At 41.7% G+C, this 23,406-nt stretch overlaps 2 protein-coding genes across 2 annotated transcripts; one reads left to right on the top strand and one right to left on the bottom strand.

Annotated features, from left to right (window-relative positions):
- The first annotated feature begins 13,585 nt into the window (after window positions 1-13,585).
- On the top strand, window positions 13,586-15,100 carry LOC130472231 (uncharacterized). Its single transcript, XM_056842742.1, has 2 exons — window positions 13,586-14,624; window positions 14,697-15,100. Exons 1-2 carry the CDS (start codon window positions 14,063-14,065, stop codon window positions 15,098-15,100), a joined length of 966 nt encoding a protein of 321 aa, XP_056698720.1. The 5' UTR covers window positions 13,586-14,062.
- A 5,054-nt stretch (window positions 15,101-20,154) lies between these two features.
- Window positions 20,155-22,041, bottom strand: LOC130472230 (uncharacterized). The gene is made up of 2 exons (XM_056842741.1): window positions 21,509-22,041; window positions 20,155-21,421 (listed from the first exon to the last, which is right to left on the bottom strand). The coding sequence occupies exons 1-2, from the start codon at window positions 22,039-22,041 to the stop codon at window positions 20,155-20,157; spliced, it is 1,800 nt and encodes a 599-aa protein (XP_056698719.1).
- Window positions 22,042-23,406: the final 1,365 nt, after the last annotated feature.

Here is a 23,406-nt window from a genome sequence, read left to right as displayed (position 1 = left end):
CCTGTATAGAGACATATGTTTTCACTATTTTAAGAATACTATATAGGATTACAGTAACTATATAAATAGTTATGCATAGTTACTGTTTATATGTTAAGTTAATATAGTTACTGTTTTTAACTATATTTCATATGTAAGACAATGTGTGGCTTATGATTATTATAGTAACTAAATTACATGTAAGAATAACTATGTTAACAACAGAGTTACTATATGATTTAATAGAGTTACTATATGATCTAAGCAGAAACTTAACCACATATTCATGATTATAAATTTAAAGTTACAATACGATTATTAGAGTAATAATAGCAATATAAGAATAACTATATCAAAGAAAGAGTTACTATATGATTTTCACAGTAATTATGTCACATATATTAGTAATTATAATATTAAAATTTTTGTACACTATTACGGTAACTATGTTACTTAATAGGATAACTATATCAACGTAAGAGTTACTATATACTTAGTAAGAGATACTATATCATACCTTCTTCAATAGAATGATTTGCAACCATAGCTTGCTGAGATTTACTTTTATCTTCAACGTCGTATAAATTTCGATGATTCTCTAAATTTTCCAAAAAATAAAATTACGCAATCAATATAATTCTTACTATGATTCTTCATAGTTACTAGGATTAAAATATTACCTTTGTAGTTATACAGTTCTTCTTCTATTGCGCGATTTAAGTCGATATTCAAATCGATTAAATCGTCCTCCATTGTTGAAGCTTGAGCTACTTGAGGAGAGAGAAGCTGCTGGAGGAGAGATATTTTAGGATTTTGAAATTTGGGTCGCGCGTTTATGTTTTATGTTTTCTGGGATCACGTGAATTCAACAGTTTGAAATTACTAAAATACCCTGGTCCATGCTATTTTATGGTGGACCGGGTCCATACAAGTGGAATTGTAGATTAAGTCTTGTGCATAGACCTGTCAAAAATCGACCCGACTCGAAAACCGATCCGAACCGACCCGAAAATAATGGGCCCTGAACAAGATTTTGTGACCCGTAACCCGATTTTATCCGAACCCTAGCAACCCGAAAAATAATGGGTCAAAACCCACCGAACCCGTTTTGGACCCGACCGATTGAAAATCATTGTATTTATAGTAATAAATGAGGTTATGAGAAAATTTAAGCATATAAACACGTTGTTTTTACTATTGTTGTGGGTAATATGATTTTAATTTGAATTATACGCCATTTTATGGTTGAATTTGAATTAATATAAACTTGTGTAGGAAAATTTGTTAATTTATGCCCATATTTTGTATATTTATCAACTAAATTAATGAAAATATAATGCGCGTTTTAAAATCTCTCAACCCGTTGGGTCGACCCGAACCCGAAAGTTCTGAGTCTTGAACAAGCATTTATAAACCCGAACCCGAAAGTGACCGACCCGATTCAACCCGAACCTGAAAATAATTTTTTACAACCCGACCCGACCGACCCGTTTGACAGGTCTACTTGTGCATGCATGGATATTCGAAAATTATTATTTGACCATCTTTTTTTATAAAACATTATTCCTTAAAGCTAATGCGTAATTAATAAATCTTGAACATATTCATTTAATCATCCAATGTATTTTATATGTTTAATATGATAATTTGACCAATATATTCGATATGCTTAATATGTTTTTTTTTGAAGGAGATATGCTTAATATGTTAATTGACCAAAATGTTGATTGAATATATGTCTATTATTGATATGAATATTTGACTACAATATTACCAAAATCGTCTAATACCGATATATTCTATAACCCTATAATTTTTGTCCATACATAAATTGTTTATACAAATATAGAGAAAATAAAATAAAATAAATATGTTATTTTAGGAAAAGGGTTTTTAGCGGGAAAATTTTACACCAGAAAGTGACATGTGTCTTTATTGGAGTCTGTTTTAGTATAATTCCCCCCAGACCTGCCCCTAAATCCGCCCCTTCTTTTACTCAAAAAGTTAATTCAACCATATAGTCAAACTAGCCAATTCAAATGGGAGGGCGTCAAATCGCAGCCATGCATGTATTATGAAATACATGCCATGGGCTTGTTTGTAATTTCCCAGCCATTTTGAAATTGTTGAATAGTCAACCCCGTTTGCCAACTTGGATCCTATGAATACCATTTTAAAATATTTAGCACCATTTTTGTGATATTAATACCACTTTATAAATTTTAGTACAAAACGAGTACCATTTAAAAAAAGTTTAGTACCATTTTTGTAATACCAATACCATTTTTGTAATACCAATACCAACTCAGCAATGCCAAATCACCACCCCGTTTTACAAATTTACAATTCCGTTATACATTTCCCCCCAAAAATATTTAACATTTACATTTATCTTTTTATTTGGGGTTGACATGTTTTTGCAAATACATGTCAGGCATGTATTTGGACTTCCTCATACAAATATCTAACAATTAAGAGTTAGTAAAACCATCTAGCAACTAACATCTCCTACCAAACAGGGCCATAATATCATCCGCATCACTATATTTATAGGTTTTCCTAGTGGTTGGAGGACCTCCTTCCCCTATGATGGGGGTTTGATGTTTACCTTTTTTTTTTTTTTTTTTTTTGAAAGGTAAGGAGAATATACTTAGGAGCCTCTCCGCACGAGAGTCACTCCTGAGTAATCATTACACAAGATAGTAGCTAATCTCTGGTTATTAGTAGGATCTATATACATATTTCCAACAATTAGGTGACCGACATTCGCTATCCAATCTGCAGCCGAATTTGCTTCTCTGAAAATGTGCTTGATATCCCACGTGGTAAAGAGTGTGAGGAGATGTTTGATATCAGAAATAATGTTACTGATCTTCCAAGGAGTAGACCACACCCCTTTAACTGCATTAATGATAAGAAGATTATCACCTTCGATAAGGAGATTATCGATCTGAAGACGCCTAGCTTCTTGTAGACCTTTGTGGAGAGCGATGGCTTCAGCCATGAAAGCTTGAGTTTGACCAAGATTAAAAGTACATGCTGAAATTGAAATTCCTTCATTATTACGGATGATGATTCCTGCTGCTGCTGAAGAAGATTTACTGGAGCCGTCGAAGTTGAGTTTGAAGGTGCCGAGTGGAGGGGGGTACCAGCGAACCATGATTGGAGGGGAAGGGAGAGGTGGAGGGGTGGAATTGAGGGTAGTGATAGGGGTGCCCGTAAGCTGGTAATAGTCAAGTTGGAGACGAGATTGCCATTCATGGTAAGCAGAGTTTGCCTTGTAGAAAACCCGGAATGGGTTGAAGGACGCATTGTTGAAGGTACAATCGTTTCTTTCCTTCCAAAGGGACCAAATTAGGAAGGTGAACTTACATAAAGCAGAGGGGTACTTCCTGAGAAGGGTTAGATTTTCAAGAAGGTCGTGGGAGGTGATAAAATAATCCAGCCAGTGTTTAGTTAATTGGAGATCCCACAAGAGTTTAGAGGAAGGGCATTGAATGAAAAGATGATTCATAGTTTCAACATAAGTGTCACAAAGTGGACAAACATCAAAAGGCAGGATATTACGTTTCTGGAGTGTACTTCGTACAGGAATGCTATTATGGCAAATTTGCCATAGAAAAATAGCAATTTTAGGTGGGATGTCTAAGCTCCAGATCCAGTTATAGTTCCAAGTATGGGGAGAAAAAGGTAACCCATGAGCTATCCAAGTTGCGGATTTGACGGAAAACTCTCCCGTCGAAGTAGCTCCCCAAATTGGAGAATCCTCAAGGTCTCTAGTTGGAATAGGTAATCCTTTAATTTTCATAGCTAAGGCGGAAGGAACTATAGATTTTAATTTATCACTATCCCATTCGTGGTTAGGGAGGATGAAATCAGCAACACGTAGATTCGAATTAACTGTATTGATATTCAATTTTAAGTGACTAAGGAGATTATCCTGGATAACCCAGTTGTCAAGCCAGAAATTAATAGATTTGCCGTTCCCGAGTTTCCAACGAATACCTTTGCGCAGAATCTCTCTTTGACAAAGGATATGACGCCAGATAGAGGAGTCTTTTGGTTTAGGAATATATTCAAAAAAGGTTGAGTTGGAGAGATATTTTTTCCTAATTAATGAGACCCAGAGGTTTTCTTCGTTCATTAAGATTTTCCAGCCAAGCTTCGCAAGGAAGGCTTGGTTAAGAGGTCTTGTTTTCCTGAGACCTAGACCCCCTAGACTTTTAGGTTGACAAATTTTGTTCCATGAGATAAGCGGGGTATGGTTAGAGGAAGCGGATTGTTTCCAGAAGAAGTTACGATGGATAGAGTCTAGATTCGAGCATGTTTTTTGAGGTAATAAGAAGGAGGAGCAGACGTAAGCCGGTAGTGCTTCGAGATTACTTTGAATGAGGATAGACCTACCTGCTTTAGAAAGGAAATTAGCATGCCAATGGTTGATCCGAGAGATATTTTTCTGGATTATCGCATTATAGTCTGATTTGGAAGGTTTAAATGAAGAGAAGTGGGCACCTAGATATCTTCCGAGTGAGGCAGATTTAGTCATAGAGAAATTCCCAGCAAGTAAATCTCTACGGGAATGTTCTATTTTTTTTGAGAAGATGATCGCCGATTTATGAAAATTGACTAGTTGACCTGATAAGTTGCAGAAGGAAGTTATCACAGATTTTAATTGATTTGTAGCTGTTGAAGTAGCTTTAACAAACAGAAGACTGTCGTCAGCAAACAGGAGGCAGGGAATTTTCGGAGTGAGAGGGGCAATACGGATTCCAATTCCTGAGTTCGGAAGTGTGCTACTTTGGGAAAGCATAAAAATGAAAACTTCCATACAGATAAGAAAGAGATACGGGGAGAGAGGGTCTCCTTGGCGGATACCTCTCGAAGGTAAGAAGTGATACGTTGTAGAGCCGTTGATTTTAAGAGAGTAAGAGACTGTTGTAACACAAGCTTTAATCCAGGTAATCCACTTGTCCGGGAATCCAAGGGAGTAAAGGGTGGCCCAAAGGAAGTCCCATTCGATTCTATCATAAGCTTTTTCCATATCGAGTTTAAGCGCACACCATCCAACCTTTGAAGTGGATTTTTGGAAGGTATTTAAAATTTCTTGTGCTATCAGTAAATTATCGTGGATAGAACGTTCGGCCGTAAAGGCATTCTGATAGGGGCTTATGTGATGTTGGAGAATAGGTCTTAGTCGGTTGACTAATAATTTCGATATTGCTTTATAGATGGTATTACATAGGCTGATGGGTCGAAAATGATTGGGATTTTCTGGGTTATCGTTTTTGGGAATAAGAGCAATTATGGTGTGATTCAGGGCTTTGGGGAGTTTGGCATGGTAGAAAAAGCCCTTGATTGCAGTAGTAACTTCTGGAGCAATTATTGGCCAGTAAGCTTTAAAAAACTGCGGACCAAACCCATCCGATCCCGGAGATTTGAGCGGATCCATTGAGAAGAAGGCTTCTTTAATTTCATCATCAGAGTAGGGTTGGATGAGATCGTTTTGTTGTTCCTGAGAAATCCAATGTGGTAGAAAGGAGAGATCAAGTTGTCTATTAGGATCTGAAGTGGATACGAACCGATGTTTGAAAGATTTAAGTAGAAAATCTTGGACCGTGGTGGGATCGGATTCCCATTGTCCTAAATCGTTTTGTAGACGATAGATCGTGTTCCTGGCCGACTGGGATTTGATTTTTTGGTGAAAGAAACGGGTGTTTCGATCACCTTGGGTAAGCCATTGTTTTTTACTAAAACTTTTCCAGGTGGATTGACCGAAAGCAAGTAATTTTTCTCGTTGTTTAATCATTCGAAGGAGGTGATCCTGAAGGATATTATTGAAAGGTTGTATTATTAATTTTGTTTGCAAATCCGTGATTTTGTAGCTATTTTTTTGTAACTTAGTAATATGATTCCCATATTTTGTTTTTTCCCATTTCCGAAGGCGAAGCTTAATATTATAAAGTTTAGATCGGATCCTGTAAAAACGAGAGCCTTCCTGTCGGAGTCTCCATTCTTTTTTAACAATGTCATGAGAGTCTTGATCAAGCGTCCACATGTTGTTAAAGCGGAAAAGGCGATTAGAATTGATGTATTCAGAGTTTGAGTCAAATATGACAGGAGCATGATCAGATACCGAAAAGATACCATACTTAACGATGCTCTTAGGAAAAAGGTTGTAAAAATGTGAATCAACAATGGCGCGATCAATACGTTCAAGGAGGGAGGAGTCTTGATTAGATTTCCAGGAGTACGCCGTTTGTACACAAGGAACATCGACAGCTTGGTGGTTAGACAGAAAAGCCGGGAGGCGTTTACATTGATGTGAGTGAATGGGATTCCCTCCCAGTTTATCAATTGGGGAGAGGAGTTCATTAAAGTCCCCAATTAGGAGCCATGGGAGAGTGGTGTTTGCATAGAAGGAGGAAAGATCATCCCAGAAGAGCGATTTTTCCTCCTCTTTTGCTGGGCAATAGATACCTGATACAAGGAGAGTGGTGTGAGTTGGTTTATATAGAATTGTTAAGTGTGCACATCTGTGTGTTAAAGTTGTATTCAAAACCTTGATGTTATCTTCATTCCAAAGCGCCCAAATACCCCCACAATGATTGACAGGATCAATAATGAGATGTTTCTGGAATCGAGTCGCTTTAGTTATAGTCTGGCTGTTGATATTATTTGTTAGTGTTTCAATCACAAAACATAAGTCCGGTTTTTCTTGATATTTTAGGTTCATTAGTTCTGCTATGGCGTGATCACGTTTACCACCTCGAATATTCCATGCACAAATTTTCATAATAATTTGGAAATGAAAAAATTATTCGTTGACATACAGTTTTTGACATAATGTGTACTAATAGGTGTGAAGTGTTGTTCCTGAAGCACAAAGGAATAAAGAAAGAAAAGATACAAGCCGGATTTAGAAATCCGGTTCCGATAAGGAGTAGAATCCTTAGGCAATTCAATAGCAGAGCTTTGGCTCTGGTTCACAATATTAAACAAAAACAAGGCGGATTTTAAAATCCGGTTCCGATAAGGAGTGAAGTCCTTAGGCAAGTCCGTAGCAGAGTTTAAAGTCTGAGTTGACAAAATAAAAACCCAAAAAAGTTCAAAGCAAAAAGAGTCCTTATACAAGCGGAATGAATAATCAAACTTTGAGCGCGAACAAAAAAAGAAAATCGCAAAGGTCCAGTCTTGGAAGAGCTCCTGAAAAAGAGCAATCCAGAAGCAACCACCCTGTAATATCAGCAAGAACCAGAGAAAAGTTGAACCCTCTGCAGCTAACAGAACACCGTTACACAAATTAGAGTAATACAAGGTATAGAGAACCCAAATGACCAGGCATAACAAGGAAGAGCTTGCAATAAAACTGGTTAGGGGGTGACTAAAATAGTTCTCAGGCCAAGAATGAAGAGCATTCTTAGTTGCATCATCGAACTTGGACTCAAAAGAGGTTTGCCTCTCAGAATTAGGCATCAACCTTCCAAGCAGCATCCCAAAGCATGGGTACCTCAACATGGAAGGGAGCCAAGTCTGGAGAACTGAACCTACAAGACGAGTCCACCTCATACAGGTAACCAAGGGGACGAAGGGAAAGGCAACCACAAACATAAAAAACCCAGTGGCAACCTGAATAAAGGTAGCAACACAAGTCAAGTGAGCAGAAAAACAATCAACCAGGAGCAAAACTGCAGAAGATTGAAGAAACAGAGGGGCAATTCAAACAAAAACAACCCAAACTAAAATTCCATTAAGAAGCCTGCATTGGAGCCCAGAGAACCAGTACATGATTGAGGGACGTGCCATAAAGAAACCTAAATCTAGAAAATACAGACAATAAGGGAAACGAAGTCTAGAATTTAGAGAAAACACGATACATAGCCAATTAAAAGGAGTAACCCACAAACTACACCATTTGAAATTCAAAGGCTGCATAGTAACAATAGGATTGAGGAACGAGCAGCTGCAAAAGTCTGGGCAGAACCAGGAAGCAAAAGTAGACCAAAAAAGCCAATGCAGGCCTATCATAACTTAATTGATAGGAGAAGAGGGTGGAGAGAGGCTAGATGAGTCTCTCTTTCTCCTCTTTTGAAGATCAGGCAGCCTTGGGGGCGTTCCAGGATTGAGAAAATCATCATGATCCTCCCAATTATCCATCTCATCATCATCAACCATATTAAGAGGAACATCATGCCTTTCGGGGGCAAGCATAATATCATCAGAGGTGAGATCAGGAAGGATGTCATCATTGCCCGGATTAGGCAAAGAAGCAGAAGCAACATTGGTAGCATCAATGTCATTGATGACACCACAGAATTCAGTAGACATAGTAGGTGGTTTGAGAGTCACAGTCTCCCCTGTGGAGACTTGAAAATCAGCCAACTTTGTGAAGGGATTGGCAACAGGAATGGGCTCACCAGCAACAACCAAATTCGTATCAGTAGGTTTGACAGTAACTGGGGGGACATAAGGGTGAAACCTAGAGCGGTTTCCCTTAACAAAAATACGAGGTTTGGCTCTCCTCTTAGGAAGGACAGTACACCAATCAGATGAGGTTGCCTTATCAGTGTGGGTTGGAGCAGAGAGAGAAGCAGAATCCAGCTTAGCAACAACTAATTCAAGGCAAGGAGGGGGCTTGTTTGGGCATGAGTTCATAGTGTGTTTAGGATCTCCACAAAGCGGACACACTTCCCACACTCCCTCGTAAGATAAGAAATACTCTTGACAATGAGAGCCAAAGTTAAGAGTGATTGATCGTGGAACAGGTTTGGTGATATTGAGATTAACACAAACACGAGCAAATTGCCCTTTTTCAACATTTTGTTGGGTAAAGCGGTCAAGTCTGATGGGGTGACCAATACAAGACACAATTTGGTTAAGATACCTCCAAGCCCAATATTCAGTAGGTAAAAATGGAATCTTAATCCATTGATCCACACTAGTAATGCGACAAAACTGAGCTCTAAACCCTGGATACCAAGGCATCAACACAAAGTTCAGACCTTGGACAAACCAAGGTCGCCCCATTCCAAACATCAAGTTTAGTGAGAGGGTTATCAAATTGAATTAAGAACCACCCATTGCCCAAATACCTGAATTTAATCTCACCCTTAGTGTTATTCCAGTCTTTGTTAAGTCTAGCTAGAATAGCAGCTTGAGGAATGAACTCCCCCCAAGCTTTCCCAAATAAACAAGACTTTTCCATAAGAGAGACCTCATCATCAGCAAGACGAGGAGCATTAGGGAGATTACAGCGAGAGATTCACTGTGAATCTCTGCAGGGACAGTGTGTGAAGTGTGCGAAGGTGGGGAATTGGGAGCATCAATATAATTGTGACTTCCCACAGACTCTGAGTCCGAGTGGGAGAAGGTGTTGGGGATGGTGTTAACTGAACTACCAAGAAGACAGGCAGATTGAGGTTGAGAGGAAACTGTAGGATTGTTTGTCTTGAAAAGTGAGGCATAGTTGGAGGTTGAAAGATTATCAGACATGAATGAAATTAACAGGTAGTTGTGATTATAGTGAGAGTGTAGGAGAAGGAGATGTGAGAGAGTGATGGTGTGATCACAACAGTGCAATTGAGGTTCATATTTATAGTGGTGGTGATTTAAAAAAGGGCGGGGAAAAACAACCAAGGTAATTACTGAGACCATACAGAAAGACATATTAAGAGACATCTTATTAACCACAAAAATCAAAATCCCATGGCAAAAAAACACATAGTTAATGAGAAAGTAGATAATATTAATACCAATTAACAATAATCCATAATTAATATTAGATCTGAGGGTAGAACAGGCAATTAAGGGGCGATTATACAGGAGATTAAGAGAAACGTGGGCATCAAGGTGAGATAAATAACACACATTAAACCAAAAACCAAAACCAAAGGCATCATGAATACGAACAGGGCAAGAAAACACCAGATCAGAAACGATAAAACGAATATGACAATTTCCAAGATAATAATTAGCTAAAAATAGGTACTTCCCTGAGAATTTCGAAGGATTAGAGCAACTCAAGCAAGCAAAGGCCGCCGAACTCGTCAACCAAGAAAAACCAAACAATGGATTGGGCAAGATGGAGTAGCAAGGATTCTCAATTAAGATTAAATCCATTAAAAGTGGATTTCCCTCATAATTACAGACGGAGAAACCAAGGCCGCCGCCCAAGAAGAAAATCTCAACCCTCAGATTAAGATCCAAAGGTGGAGAAAAAGAGACTGAAAAAATCTCTTCATTAATCTCAATTAAAAAGGCATTAATGTAGGAAGTAGGGTAATAATTACCCTGTAAACTAGAGGAGCTTTTCTGGTTTTGGATTTGGAGAGCAAATCGAACAAAATCAAGGTTCAACAATGGATGCGAAAGAGAGGGGAAGGAGGCGGATGAACCGAGGAGTAGGGGGCTAGGGTTTGTTTTGTTCTTTGGAATCTCATATGGCTTTTTTTTCTTTTTTCTCTTTCTCTCTCTAAGTTTCTTTCTCTCTCTCATTTTGGATACTTCTATTAGTTTGATGTTTACCTATTGCAAGAGGGTAAAACATATAAGGTGCAAAGTGCACCCTCTTGTAGGAAATATTACTGCAAAATCCAAAAATTGGTTAAGTAAATGTGGACTAGATACTCCGTTTGATTTGTATGCATGTGAAGTTGTGACGTGTTTAAGAACCAGAAGAATATTATTGGTCGAACGGCGGCGACTTGCGTCCAAACTACTAGGGGTAGTACTTCAAAATACATTTGTCACATGCCCATATTTAAATAAGTAAAAAGTTCATTTTTCTACAAATGTGGGACAAAGATATTCTCACGTAGTATTACTTCATTACTTAAAACATGAGTTTTCCTTCAATCTTTGTATTGTTAATACAACCCAATAAAGTTGTCTCTTTGCCAATTACAACCTCAAATTTTCAGATTTGTAAATTAAACTTAAACTTTATACCTCACTTTAAGTTACAACCACGAGTCATTCTCCGTCAAAAACCATCGAAATATGATGTCATTTATATAGTAATCCAAAAAAATTCCAATTTTTTTTCAAACAGAAATTAAATAATTCCTTAAAAAACCAAAACAAACTAATCAGATATTATTAGTTAGTTTTTATTATTTTTTAGGAAATTATGTAATTGTGTTTTAATGAGATTAATTACATCATATTACGATTGAGTTCGCTGAAAAATAACTAGGGGTTGTAATTTAAAATGGAGAGGTAAGTTTAAGGTTGTAATTTACAAATTAGAAAATTTGAGTTTGTAATTAAAAAAAAGACTTTATTAAATTGTATTTAACAAATTTTACACCTTAAATTATTTTTTACCTGACATATGAGGAGAAAATATAAAAGGAGCAATAAACATTATAACACCCTTGAATGTAGAGTGTACCTTGTGCACTTAATAATTTCCGCCAAGAGGGGTCCTCATGTAGTCATAAAGTCATATTTCCCAACAACAACAACAATTGGGAGGAGACTGTAACCTAATCACCAAAACTCGCATCGAATTCCCCAACAACAACAACAATTGGGAGGAGACTGTAACCTAACCACCAAAACTCGCATCGAATCCGAATTAGTGCTAAGAGAGAACCGGTGCTAATTTCACAAAAAATAAAAAAATGTCATATTCCCCCTTCAGGTCACAATCCCTTAAGACAGCCTAAATTGCCATAATCGCAAAAGACAATAAGCTATAATTGCTATTTACTGGGCATAAGCACTATCAGTCTATCATCACAAGAAATGCTAAGCAATCATTTTTGTTGATAAGAAATTTGTACGGAGTATTGTTTTCGTTTCTAAATAATTGCAGGCTTTAATATTTGTCAAACAATGTAGAGGAAGGGAAATAGATTCTTCTTTATCATTGACTATTGAAGCATAACATTGGAAGGGATTGAATGAGATAGAATTTTTTTTTTTATTGTTTTGAAATCAGACAAAATAAACAAGCGAATTTGATGTTGTGAATGTAGGCCAAAAACAGAGCAGGTTTAAGGGTTTTGGAGTTGCGACTGGGATTGGGTTCAAAGAGGAAATCAGGGGAGGTGGTTCGAAAACTGGGATCTGGGTTTGGAGGGTAGTTTCTTTCTTTTTAAAATAAAGAATAAAAAATTAAAGTAGAACCGCTATTACCATTAGCAGTTCTATATTAGAAAAATAAAAAATAAATAAAAAATTCGTATATCAATTTTACATGGACAGTAATATGGAAATTAGTTTTCAATACAGTATAATGTAGAAGGAGTATATTTATATTTAATTTAAAGAATCGGGAAATCGCTGGTCTGATAGCACTCCAAATCTGACGAGAAGCAAAACCAAAATTGTTTTGAGGTGGTTGGACACTTGGAGTTCAATACGTACACTTGGGAGTATGTCTTTTTTTTTTTTTTTTTTTTTTTTGACATAGGCTGAATTTTGCATAAAATAAAAAGCTATTACACAACTACATACGACAAAGTAAAGCTACACTAAGCTACACTTGGGAGTATGTCAATGTGGTTAATTGCGGCAAGGCTGACCACATCCATAAGACGTGATTAAGAGGCTTTTTAGCTTTTCTTTTGGCAATTTGGCTGAAAAGGGGACCAGATATTTTGGTGCATTTCACTGATTTGAGCCTAATTATTAAAGCCACCTTCAAAATTGGGGGTTTGCTCTTGCCTCTTGGTAGTGTGTTAATGAAGTTTCCGAATTGTGCAAATTCTTACTACAGTAGTACAGTGTTGGACTGTTGGGGTAACGCCTTTTATTTTATTTGTCACACCTCACACGTAGGTTGTGACATTTGTACTATTGTAGGTAAGATCGTGGTGTGATAGAAAAGTAGATTGTCCCACTTAAGCTTAAATTATTTATGAGCACAATTTGATTGTACATGTGTTATGTGTACTTCCTCTCCCTTTCAAATATAGCCAAATAATAGGTGAATTTAATAGATAATATAATGCAGTAACTCATTTTGACCATTAAAAAAAAAACCTTCGTGCTTAAGAATTAGCAAAACGGTGCGGTTACATTAACATTTTGTTGTCAGCTAATGTGAGTTACATTTTGGTCATTTGAAGCAGACTGCATGCTTTACCTCTACGCATCCCATTTGTTTGTGCCAAAATTCGTATGGAGGCGACTTTCGGCTAGGATCGACACTAACTAAGCAAAGAATTAATAACACAAATAAAAAGACACGACACAGAGAAGTGTTGACGCGGAAAACCCAGGAATAAGGTAAAAAACCGCGGATAGCTATGAGGCTATCAATCCACTAAGTATTCTATATGACTGTTTATGCTCTTCTTTCTGAGAATTGATATTGAAAATCTAAAGTACAATAATGAATGTTTAAAACAGTTGATAGCATAAGAGTTTGAGTGCTTGAGTTCACGTGTCCCTTCATCATGCCGTTCTTTATGCTTTTATATGCCAAATGCTAACGGTTCTATTGGTTGGGAAGATCCCTGGAAGATAGGGATTTCTCCTTGGCCGTTGCTCACGTCTTCAACAAACTCCCTAGTCTTCGGTCAAAGCTTGGACCTTTTCCCATCTTATGACGGCGTGGCCCATGTTGGGCTTCTGGGCTTGGAACTTGACCTATCTTCTCTTGTCGCCAGAGCCCTGTCGCTGGTCTTACGTCGCCCAGGCTTTGTCGTCTGTCGCCTCACTTGACAGGCTCACTTGACACGACGCCACCTGCGACATGATGATACCTGGATGACACGGCAATATCAGACGTCAAAGCAGTTATGTCGTTAGTCCAATAAAGTGGGATAACAGTTTGCCCCCAATTGTGAGTTTGCGGAGTGTATACAAAGCAAAAGAAACAATTCAAAATTCAAAAAGTAAACCGTCTACAACCGTCCAGTTCGTGGGACGGAACCGTTCCGATTCTCGAAGTAATAAATGCCAATTTTTTGCGACATGCAATAAAGCGTCTTAGAATTTTTCGAAGAAAGTTTCCAGATCTGAAAACAAGAGAGAGAAAAGGAAGGGAGGAATTGCTTTCGTTGCTTCGATTTAGCCACACCCATGTAAAATTTCGATCATTTCCTTCGATTTTCTTGTAGATTTTAGTAGAGCGATGGCAAAAACTAGGCCGACCGTGGTTAAGGATAAGGAAGATGTTGGGGTTAGTCGGGCCAAGTCACTCAACCCGATCTACTCTACTGTTGAGGATCCAGCGGCTTTTATAACTCTCGCCGGTCTGCCACCGTCGGCTGAAGTGAGGATTCCTGGTCAAGAGGATGAGGCCAAGGATTGCCCGGAGGGTTATGTGGTTATGTATGAGTACCCTTTTATTCTGGGGTTTTTGTTTCCTTTTACACCCTTGGCTAGATCTTTTGTCGAGGTGTTCCATTTAAGCCCTGGCCAATTGATGCCTCAGATCTGGCGTATTTTTACTGTAGTGCATAGGGTTACTTCGGGTTGGCGAACACCGTTTGACTTGGCTGATCTGATGCATGTTTATGATTTATCCTTGAAGGAGTGTTGTCGGTATACTTTGGTGACGAAGAAAAAGAAGAAGAATTTGTGTGTCGGGTTAGCTGTAAATGATAGGGGTTGGCAAAGTCGTTTTGTTTATGTGAATAAGGCGTCTCTGGGAGAAGTAGGAAACTTCTTAGTGGAAGGGTGGACGACGGAAGGTACTTTATGTTTCTGTACTTTTGATTTATGATGTTTTACTGAACGTTGTCTTACTTGGCTTTGTCTTGCAGTTGTTGATACGTCGTTAGCTGGTTTGAACTCTGACTCTCACGATAAGTGTTTGAGGTTTCTGGGTTGTTCTGTCGTGGAGAGATCGTTCAGCCGTGACGGAGGTCGTTTGGGAAGTCAAGAGGGGAGTCAAGCTGGTGACGTTGACGAGGAGGAGACTGAAGACGAGACGATTTGCTTAGTTCGTCATCGACGGAAGTTGGACTTACGCGAGGAGGTCGTTGCGAATTCGTCGTCTGCATCAGAGGAAGAGTTTGAGATGGCTGACACATCAGGTATTTTTGGTTTGGTTTCTTATTTGCCTGGTTTATCTGCGGGGTGTGTTTTTGATGGTTTCTCGCTTTGTTTGTTGAAGAGAATACGCTGTCGTCTAAGCCAGTGTCGAGGATGTCACAGAGCGAGATGATGGAACGAGCGAGGAAGCGGTTGAGGTCGAACAGTAACGCTGGTGGGCAGGGTGGTCAGGCGATGCCTCTTGTGCCTCGTTATTCTAAGATAGGTGCGTCGCCTAAGACGCCCGTTGTTATAGGGGTGAAGGTTTTCATCCTCTATCGTCGTCGTCGCCACCGAGGCCGTTTCAGGTGTCGTCGACTGCTGTTGCTGCGACTAGGCCCCCTGCTGCGTCGGCCAAGAAGCGTCCTGCTGACAAAAGTTTCGTCGAGGATACTGTCGTCACTCTGCCCCCGAACTTCTTGGGCGACGGTGAAGATGCCGTTGTTTAGCCGCATGCAGACCGATTGATATTGCCTTCGACGTATCAGCGTTATCACGAGGTCGTGCCTCTTTCTGTCGCGTCGGACGCTGCTGAACTAAGCCTGCGGGTGAGTGTATTTCTGTTATTTTATTCAGTTCATGGTATTTGTAAGCGCGTCGTGTGTCGCTTTTGTGACATGTTTTTCTTTACAGGCGTCACAGGCTGCTTTGGCCGTGCGTAGGCAGTGCTCCTTGTTGTGCGACGAGCTTATTTCCTCGAAGAACCAAGTGGCTATGGCGAAGAAGGCGGCGGCTTCTTGGGAAGGTAAGTGGGTGGCTTCTGAGAAGAAGTTGGTCGATCTTGCTGCGGTGGTTAAGTCAAAAGATGAACAATTAAAGGGCAAGGACGACCAGATTGCTGACGCGTCGAAGGAGTTGGAAAGGGTAAAGGGGGAGTTGGCGTCGACCGTGGAAGAAATGCAAGGGTTAAGGATTTTATACGACGCTTTGCAGGAGGAGTTTAAGGATTGCGAGGCTTTGGCTGTGTGGAGGACGAGGGCGCAGATGATGTTCTCGTGTTTGAAGGGGGAGGTCAGCCTCTGGCCATGCCAAAAAGAGGTGGATGACTATCTTGCTAATGGTGGTACCCTTGAGGAGTTGTCGGTGCCGGTGGTGGACGCGGATGAGTTGGCGATGGAAGCCGACACTGCTGGTACCAACGGAGCTGATGCCGACGTCGCTCCTCTGGTCGAGGACGTTTCTTCCGTTGATCGAGAGGGGGGAAGTGCCCATGGAGCAAGGCGAGGGAGATGTTTCCGTCGTCGCCCCTCCAGAGGTGGCTTTGGCAGACGCGACGGTCAACGTTGACATGCCCCCGATACTGGATCAAGTTGCCTCGACCCCCCTTCCAGACGAACATATGTAATGGCTGGTTGATGTTTATGTAATAGTTAGTGGTATGGATATTTTATTTTTTGTTGTTGTATTTTGGATGTTTTTACTCGTCGTCGATGGCGGCGGCGAGGTGTTTGGATATTTTGTGTGTTTGTGCTTTCGCTTGGTGATGTGAAAGTCGTGGCCTTTGGGGTCGCGCGTTGTGTGTTGTGTATGATAAGTTTGTTTTTCTTTTCCTTAGTCGTTTGTTCCTTATGGTTACCCCGTCGTGTAGTAGATGCTTTGCAACCAAGTGGAACTGTCAAGTAATAAGTATTGGATCGACTGATGTGTAAAATCATACCTGCGCTGTTTGTTCGCTGTTTCTCGCGATCTCGTCCTGCGTCGTACGTTGTTGCTTCTGGCTATCATTCGTCGTGCGTCTTGCACTCTGCAAAAGAATACATGGGTCGCTAGGAGGATTGGCCGTTGGGGATGCCAACGGCCCTCCGATGCTTAAGTCAGTAATGGTTTTTAAACGAAAGTAAAACGATAAAGGAAGATAAAGACGACGATGCGATAACTGATAAAATTGGTTACGACGAGGTTTCAAAAATGGTAGAGTTTAAGATGTGTTGCGTTCCAGCTTCGGGGGACCGACTTGCCATCTTTGGTAATGAGTCTGTATGCCCCCTTTCCGACGATTTTGTCGATCAAGTACGGTCCTTCCCAAGCTGGTGCTAATTTACCTGCGTTTAATTCTTTCGTGTTTTCAAATACTTTGCGCAGTACCCAATCTCCTTCTTTGAACATTTTCACTTTGACATTTTTGTTGAAGCATTTTGCCACGATCTGTTGTTGTGACGCCATTCTTATCAACGCTGCTTCCCTGAGATCTTCTGTGTTGTCGAGGTTTTCGCTGAGTTCTACGTCGTTTTGCTCCGGCGTCATGAGTCCATATCGTGCACTGGGCAACGTCACTTCAGGGGGAAGTACTGCTTCGCACCCGTAAACGAGTGAGAAGGGAGTCTGTCCCGCCGCCGTCCTAGGCGTCGTCCTGTTGGCCCATAGGATGGATGGCAGTTCTTCTGCCCATCGCCCCTTCTTGTCGTCCAACCGCTTTTTCAGCGACGCGATGATCGTTTTGTTGCTGGATTCCGCCTGTCCGTTTGCTTGGGGATATCTGGGCGTCGACGTCTTTAGCTCGATGTTCCATGTTTTGCAGAAAGCTCTTGTCTTGTCGCTGATGAATTGTGATCCGTTGTCGCAGATGATTTTTGACGGTATTCCGAACCTGCATATTATGTTAGTCCATATGAACGAGCATACCTCTTTGTCCCTTACTTGTTGGAATGCACCTGCTTCTATCCACTTGGAAAAATAATCTATTAGGGCTAACATGAAGACCTTTTGTCCTGGGGCGACGGGCAGTTTGCCAACGATGTCCATCCCCCATTTCATGAAAGGCCACGGAGTTAGGGTTGGATGCAAGAATTCAGATGGTTTATGCGTCATACCTGCGTGTCGTTGGCACTTGTCGCACTTGGATACGTACCTCATGGCGTGCTTAAGCATTGCTGGCCAATAGTATCCATTTCTTTTGATTCTGGTTGATAAGCTTCGTCCTCCTTCGTGTCCTCCGCATTCTCCTTCGTGGTATTGTTTCAGTAGTATTTCCCATTCGATTTCTTCGGCACATCGCATCAACATTCCGTTTGCTGATCGCTTAAATAGTACGTCCTGCAAAATAACATATCGTGAAGCTTTGAAAAGTACCTTTCTGGCTTTTAGCTTGTCGTCGGGTAGAGTTTCGTGCTTTAGGTAATCGAAGATGGGTTTGGTCCAACTGTCTGTGTTTACGGTTGATAGGACGAGGCTGGCGTCTTGTGGTATGTCTTTTTCGACGGCGGGTGACAGTAGGTGTACTAGAGGTATGGTCGAGAATGGTGATTTTCTGAGTGCGGATCCTAGGTTGGCAAGGGCGTCGGCTTGCGTGTTTAGGTCTCTTGGGACTTGTTTGATGGAGAAGGGTTTGAATTTGGAAGTTAATTCTTTCGCTTTCTCGAGATACAAGGTCATTTTTAGGTCTTTAGCTTCGTAGTCGCCGTTAATCTGGTTGACGATTAGTTGTGAGTCGCTGAAGATGTTGAGTCCGCTTGCCCCTAATTCCATAGCTAATGTCATTCCGGCGATTAGCGCCTCGTACTCTGCTTCGTTGTTAGTTGCCTTGAAATCGCAGCAGATTGCCTGTGCTATCATGTCCCCTTGTGGTGACTTCAGTACGACGCCTAAACCTGCACCACGAAAGTTAGATGAGCCGTCGACGAAGAGTGTCCATATTCCTTCTATGTTGTTGATGAGTTTGACTTCGTCGTCTGCTATTCTCTCTAAGTCGGGGCTGAAGTCTGCCACAAAATCTGCTAGGGCCTGCGATTTTACAGCCGTTCTTGGTTGATACTTGATGTCGAACCTTCCTAGTGCCATTGTCCACTTCTCCATTCGACCTGTCAGTTCTGGCCTACGCATCACAGACTTGATTGGATAGTTAGTCATCACCACTATTTGGTGAGTTTCAAAATAATGCCTTAGTTTTTTGGCTGCGGTAACGAGTGCTAAAACGAGTTTTTCGAGGGATGAATACTTGGTCTCTGCTTCCAGTAGTGACTTACTGATGTAATAAATGGGTAGTTGTTGTGCTTCGTCTTCTCGAGCTAGGACCGCGCTGACTGCCGTCGAGCTAACGGCTAAATAGAGTTGTAAGACTTCTCCTTCTTTTGGCTTGGATAGGAGGGGTGGCGACATCATGTATTTTTTGAAGTTTTGCAGGGCTGCTTCGTGGTCGTCGGACCAGTTAAACCCCTTGTTTTTGCGCAAGACGTCGTAAAATAATCGACACTTGTCCGACGACCGCGATATAAAACGGTTTAGTGCCGCCACTCTTCCTGTCAAGCGCTGTACCTCTTTTATGTTCCTGGGGGATTGAATGTTGATGATCGCGCGCACTTGGTCGGGGCTGGCCTCGATTCTTCGTTGGGTGACGATGTAACCTAAGAATTTTCCTGCGGACACTCCGAAAGAACATTTAGTCGGGTTAAGTTTCATACCGTACTTTTTTAGTATGTCGAAGGATTGTCGTAAGTGTTCCACGTGATCGTCAGCCTTCCTCGATTTCACCAGCATGTCGTCAATGTATACCTCCATTGTGTCTCCGAGTTGGTCTTTAAACATCTTGTTGACTAATCTTTGGTACGTCGCACCTGCATTTTTAAGACCAAAAGGCATGACTTTATAACAATAAGTTCCTCTATCCGTTACAAAAGATGTTTTTTCATGGTCGTCTGGGTGCATAAGGATTTGGTTGTATCCTGAGTAGGCGTCCATGAATGTGAGTAGCTCGTGTCCGGCTGTGGCGTCGACCAGGGCGTCGATGTGCGGCAGAGGGAATGGGTCCTTGGGGCAAGCTTTGTTGATATCTGTGAAGTCGATGCAGACTCTCCATTTTCCGTTCTTTTTACTGACGACGACGACGTTTGCTAACCAGTCTGGATATTTGACCTCTCTGATCTTCCCTGAATCTATCAGGTTTTGGACTTCTTCGTCTATGATTTTATTCCTTTCGGGAGCGAACTTACGTCGTTTCTGTTTTACCGGTCTGAAGCTGGGGTCGACGTTGAGCTTGTGGGTGATCACGTCTGGGCTGATTCCTGTCATGTCCTCCTGCGACCAAGCGAAACAGTCCGAGTTTTCTCTTAGAAACGACACTATCTGACTTTTGATGTTGTCAGGCAGTGAGGCTCCGATCCTTACGACTTGGTCTGGCTTTGTCTGGTCTAGTACTATCTCGTCGATTTGTTGGTCGTCGGGGTCGTCCGATGTCGACCCTGGCTGTAATTGCTAGATGGGTGACTTGGATGGTTTCAGTGCTGTCTCATAACATTTCTTCGCATCTCTTTGCTGCCCTTTGATTTCCATGACCCCCCACTTGGTTGGAAACTTGATTGATTGGTGGTATGTTGATGGCACTGCCTTCATTTTGTGGATCCATGGTCGTCCTAGGATGACGTTGTATGCTGATGGACAATCGACGACGTTGAACTTGGTCATCATGTTGACGCCTTCTGCGTATGTAGGCAGCAATATCTCTCCTACCGTCCGTAGTGCTTCTCCACTGAACCCTACCAGAACTGTTGATCTCCTTACAATATTTTTCTCTTCTAATCCCATTTCTTGTAGTGCTTCCAAGAACAGTACGTTGGCTGAGCTTCCGTTGTCGACCAGTATCCTTTTGATCAATGCGTTCCCTATTGGGAGCGATATTACCAACCCGTCGTGGTGTTCCCGCTGTGTATCTACAGAATCTGAGTCGTCGAAAGTGATAGCCATTGCGGTCAGGGACCTGTGTAGTGCGACCTCGTCTTCGGTTTGTCCCTCTTCTACGGTCTCAGACTCTCCCCTGTTAATTTTTTTAGCTGCAGAAGAGGTTAGTCCACAAATATCTGAACCACCGGAAATAACATTTACCACTTTATTGAATGGTGGTGGGTCTGGTCGCTCGCTGCTTGTCGTTGGGCCGGGCAGGGTGGTTTGCTCTTTGGAGAATGTTTCTTTTCCCTTGTCGCTCAACAGTTCTTTTAGATGCCCCCGTTTCAGGAGGTATGCGACCTCCTTTTTGAGGGAGATGCACTCCTCGGTTGTGTGTCCGTTGTCGCGGTGGAAGTCGCACCATTTGCTCATGTCCTTCATGGAGTCCGGTCTGTCGTTCTTCCGGGGCCATCTGACTGTTCCACCTACATTTTGAAGGGCGTTCACCACACCTCCAATGTCGACGTTGAAGCCGTAGTCGGAGATGTTAGGGTGTTCGACCCGCTCGTTCCTGTAAACATTGTTAGTATCATAATACTGATTGACACTTTGTACCTGGTTTTGCCGAACATATGGTTGGTGTCGCCAATTGTTGTTCCTCGGGGTGTACGATCTTCTGTCGCTGCTGCCCCCTATCGATCGTTGAGATGCTGTTCGGATAACCTCGTCGTCTTCGATTCGCATCTGGGCGGTGGCCCTTGATCGCACCTCTTCGAAAGTTGCACAGGGGTATTTGGTTATTTCCCGGTATAGCTCCGAATTGGGGATGAGGCCTCTCTTGAACGCCTCAATAGCAGTCCTGACATCACAATTTTTTATACCAATTTTTTCACAATTAAAACGGTTAAAATAATCGCGTACCGACTCGGTTGGCCCTTGAACCAACCGATAGAGATCACTGGTTTGTTTTTCTAACTGGCGACTTCTGGCGAATTGTTGGTAGAAGGCGTTGATGAGATCGGACAAACAGGAGATGGATCTGGGAGGGACGTTCGTGAGCCATTCCAAAGCTGCTCCATCAAGGGTGCCGCCGAAAGATTTGCACATAACAGGTTCCACTAGGTCGTGCGGAATCCCGATCTGCCACATGCGCTGCTTGTAGAAATTGACGTGCCTATAGGGGTCGGATGTCCCGTCGTACATGGTGGTCCAGGTTGGGAGCCGGAGTGTGTGCGGAACTGTCACTCTAGAGATCGCTTCGCAGAACGGCGACGCTGCATACCCGTCGGTCGGCTCGGTCTCTACTGGTGTAGGTGCCCCGGGGAACCTGGTCATCAACTTCATCAGGCGGGAATAGTGCTTCGTCATGCGTGCATCCATCTTGTTGAGGCGTTGGGTCACCGGATCGGGAGCTTCTTTATCTTCTTCCTCACGGGTTTCCTCCTCATCGTCGGTCACATCTTCAAAGTCATCGGGCATCTCGAACGTTAGCTTTTTTGGCTTCCCACCTTTGTAGCGGGACTGGTGCTTGTTGCTCTTCACGGATTCGAGCTATTTCTGGAGGGTTTCATTGGATGCCCTCTCTTGGGCTAGCTCGGCTTGGGCTTTCTCGTAAGCCGCTTTCATCTCTGCGATCGTCATCTCTCCAGTAGTCATGGTGGAAGGGGTGCTTTTGTGTAAAACCTAGTTAATGTCCCCACAGACGGCGCCAAACTGTTTGTGCCAAAATTCGTATGGAGGCGACTTTCGGCTAGGATCGACACTAACTAAGCAAAGAATTAATAACACAAATAAAAAGACACGACACAGAGAAGTGTTGACGAGGAAAACCCAGGAATAAGGTAAAAAACCGCGGATAGCTATGAGGCTATCAATCCACTAAGTATTCTATATGACTGTTTATGCTCTTCTTTCTGAGAATTGATATTGAAAATCTAAAGTACAATAATGAATGTTTAAAACAGTTGATAGCATAAGAGTTTGAGTGCTTGAGTTCACGTGTCCCTTCATCATGCCGTTCTTTATGCTTTTATATGCCAAATGCTAACGGTTCTATTGGTTGGGAAGATCCCTGGAAGATAGGGATTTCTCCTTGGCCGTTGCTCACGTCTTCAACAAACTCCCTAGTCTTCGGTCAAAGCTTGGACCTTTTCCCATCTTATGACGGCGTGGCCCATGTTGGGCTTCTGGGCTTGGAACTTGACCTATCTTCTCTTGTCGCCAGAGCCCTGTCGCTGGTCTTACGTCGCCCAGGCTTTGTCGTCTGTCGCCTCACTTGACAGGCTCACTTGACACGACGCCACCTGCGACATGATGATACCTGGATGACACGGCAATATCAGACGTCAAAGCAGTTATGTCGTTAGTCCAATAAAGTGGGATAACACCATTCACATTTTTTTTAATAAGAAGAAGAGACCCTAACTGAACCAGCACCTAGCACAGGTTAACCAGCCCAGCTCCGCAGGTCATCGCTTGAGCCACTCCCAAGCATTTCGCAGTTGATGGGGCTCGAACTTGTGACCTTCAAGCCACAAGGTGAGTTCCCCACCAACTCCACCAACTTATGTTGGTTAAATCCCATCCACATTACTTGAGCAACTCACTGCATAACATGGGAAGTTGCATACCAATGTCATAGAAAATTAAGTGCACTATCCTGTCCTACTTTCACTACATTTTCAGTTTCTAATTTTGGTCAATTACTCATCATTAGTCATTATTATTCCCTTCCATAAAATTAAAAATTAATAATCGCATAATTAATAATTTTTATTTTTATATGTTTTTGGGCTCCCAATTGAATACCAATTGGGCCATTAAGTCCAAAGCCCAAAGGGCTCA

Source organism: Spinacia oleracea, chromosome 4 (genome assembly GCF_020520425.1).
Source record: "Spinacia oleracea cultivar Varoflay chromosome 4, BTI_SOV_V1, whole genome shotgun sequence".
Taxonomy (NCBI): Eukaryota; Viridiplantae; Streptophyta; class Magnoliopsida; order Caryophyllales; family Amaranthaceae; genus Spinacia; species Spinacia oleracea.
Note: the sequence above shows the minus strand (reverse complement) of the source record. Positions and strands in the feature narration are given on the sequence as shown.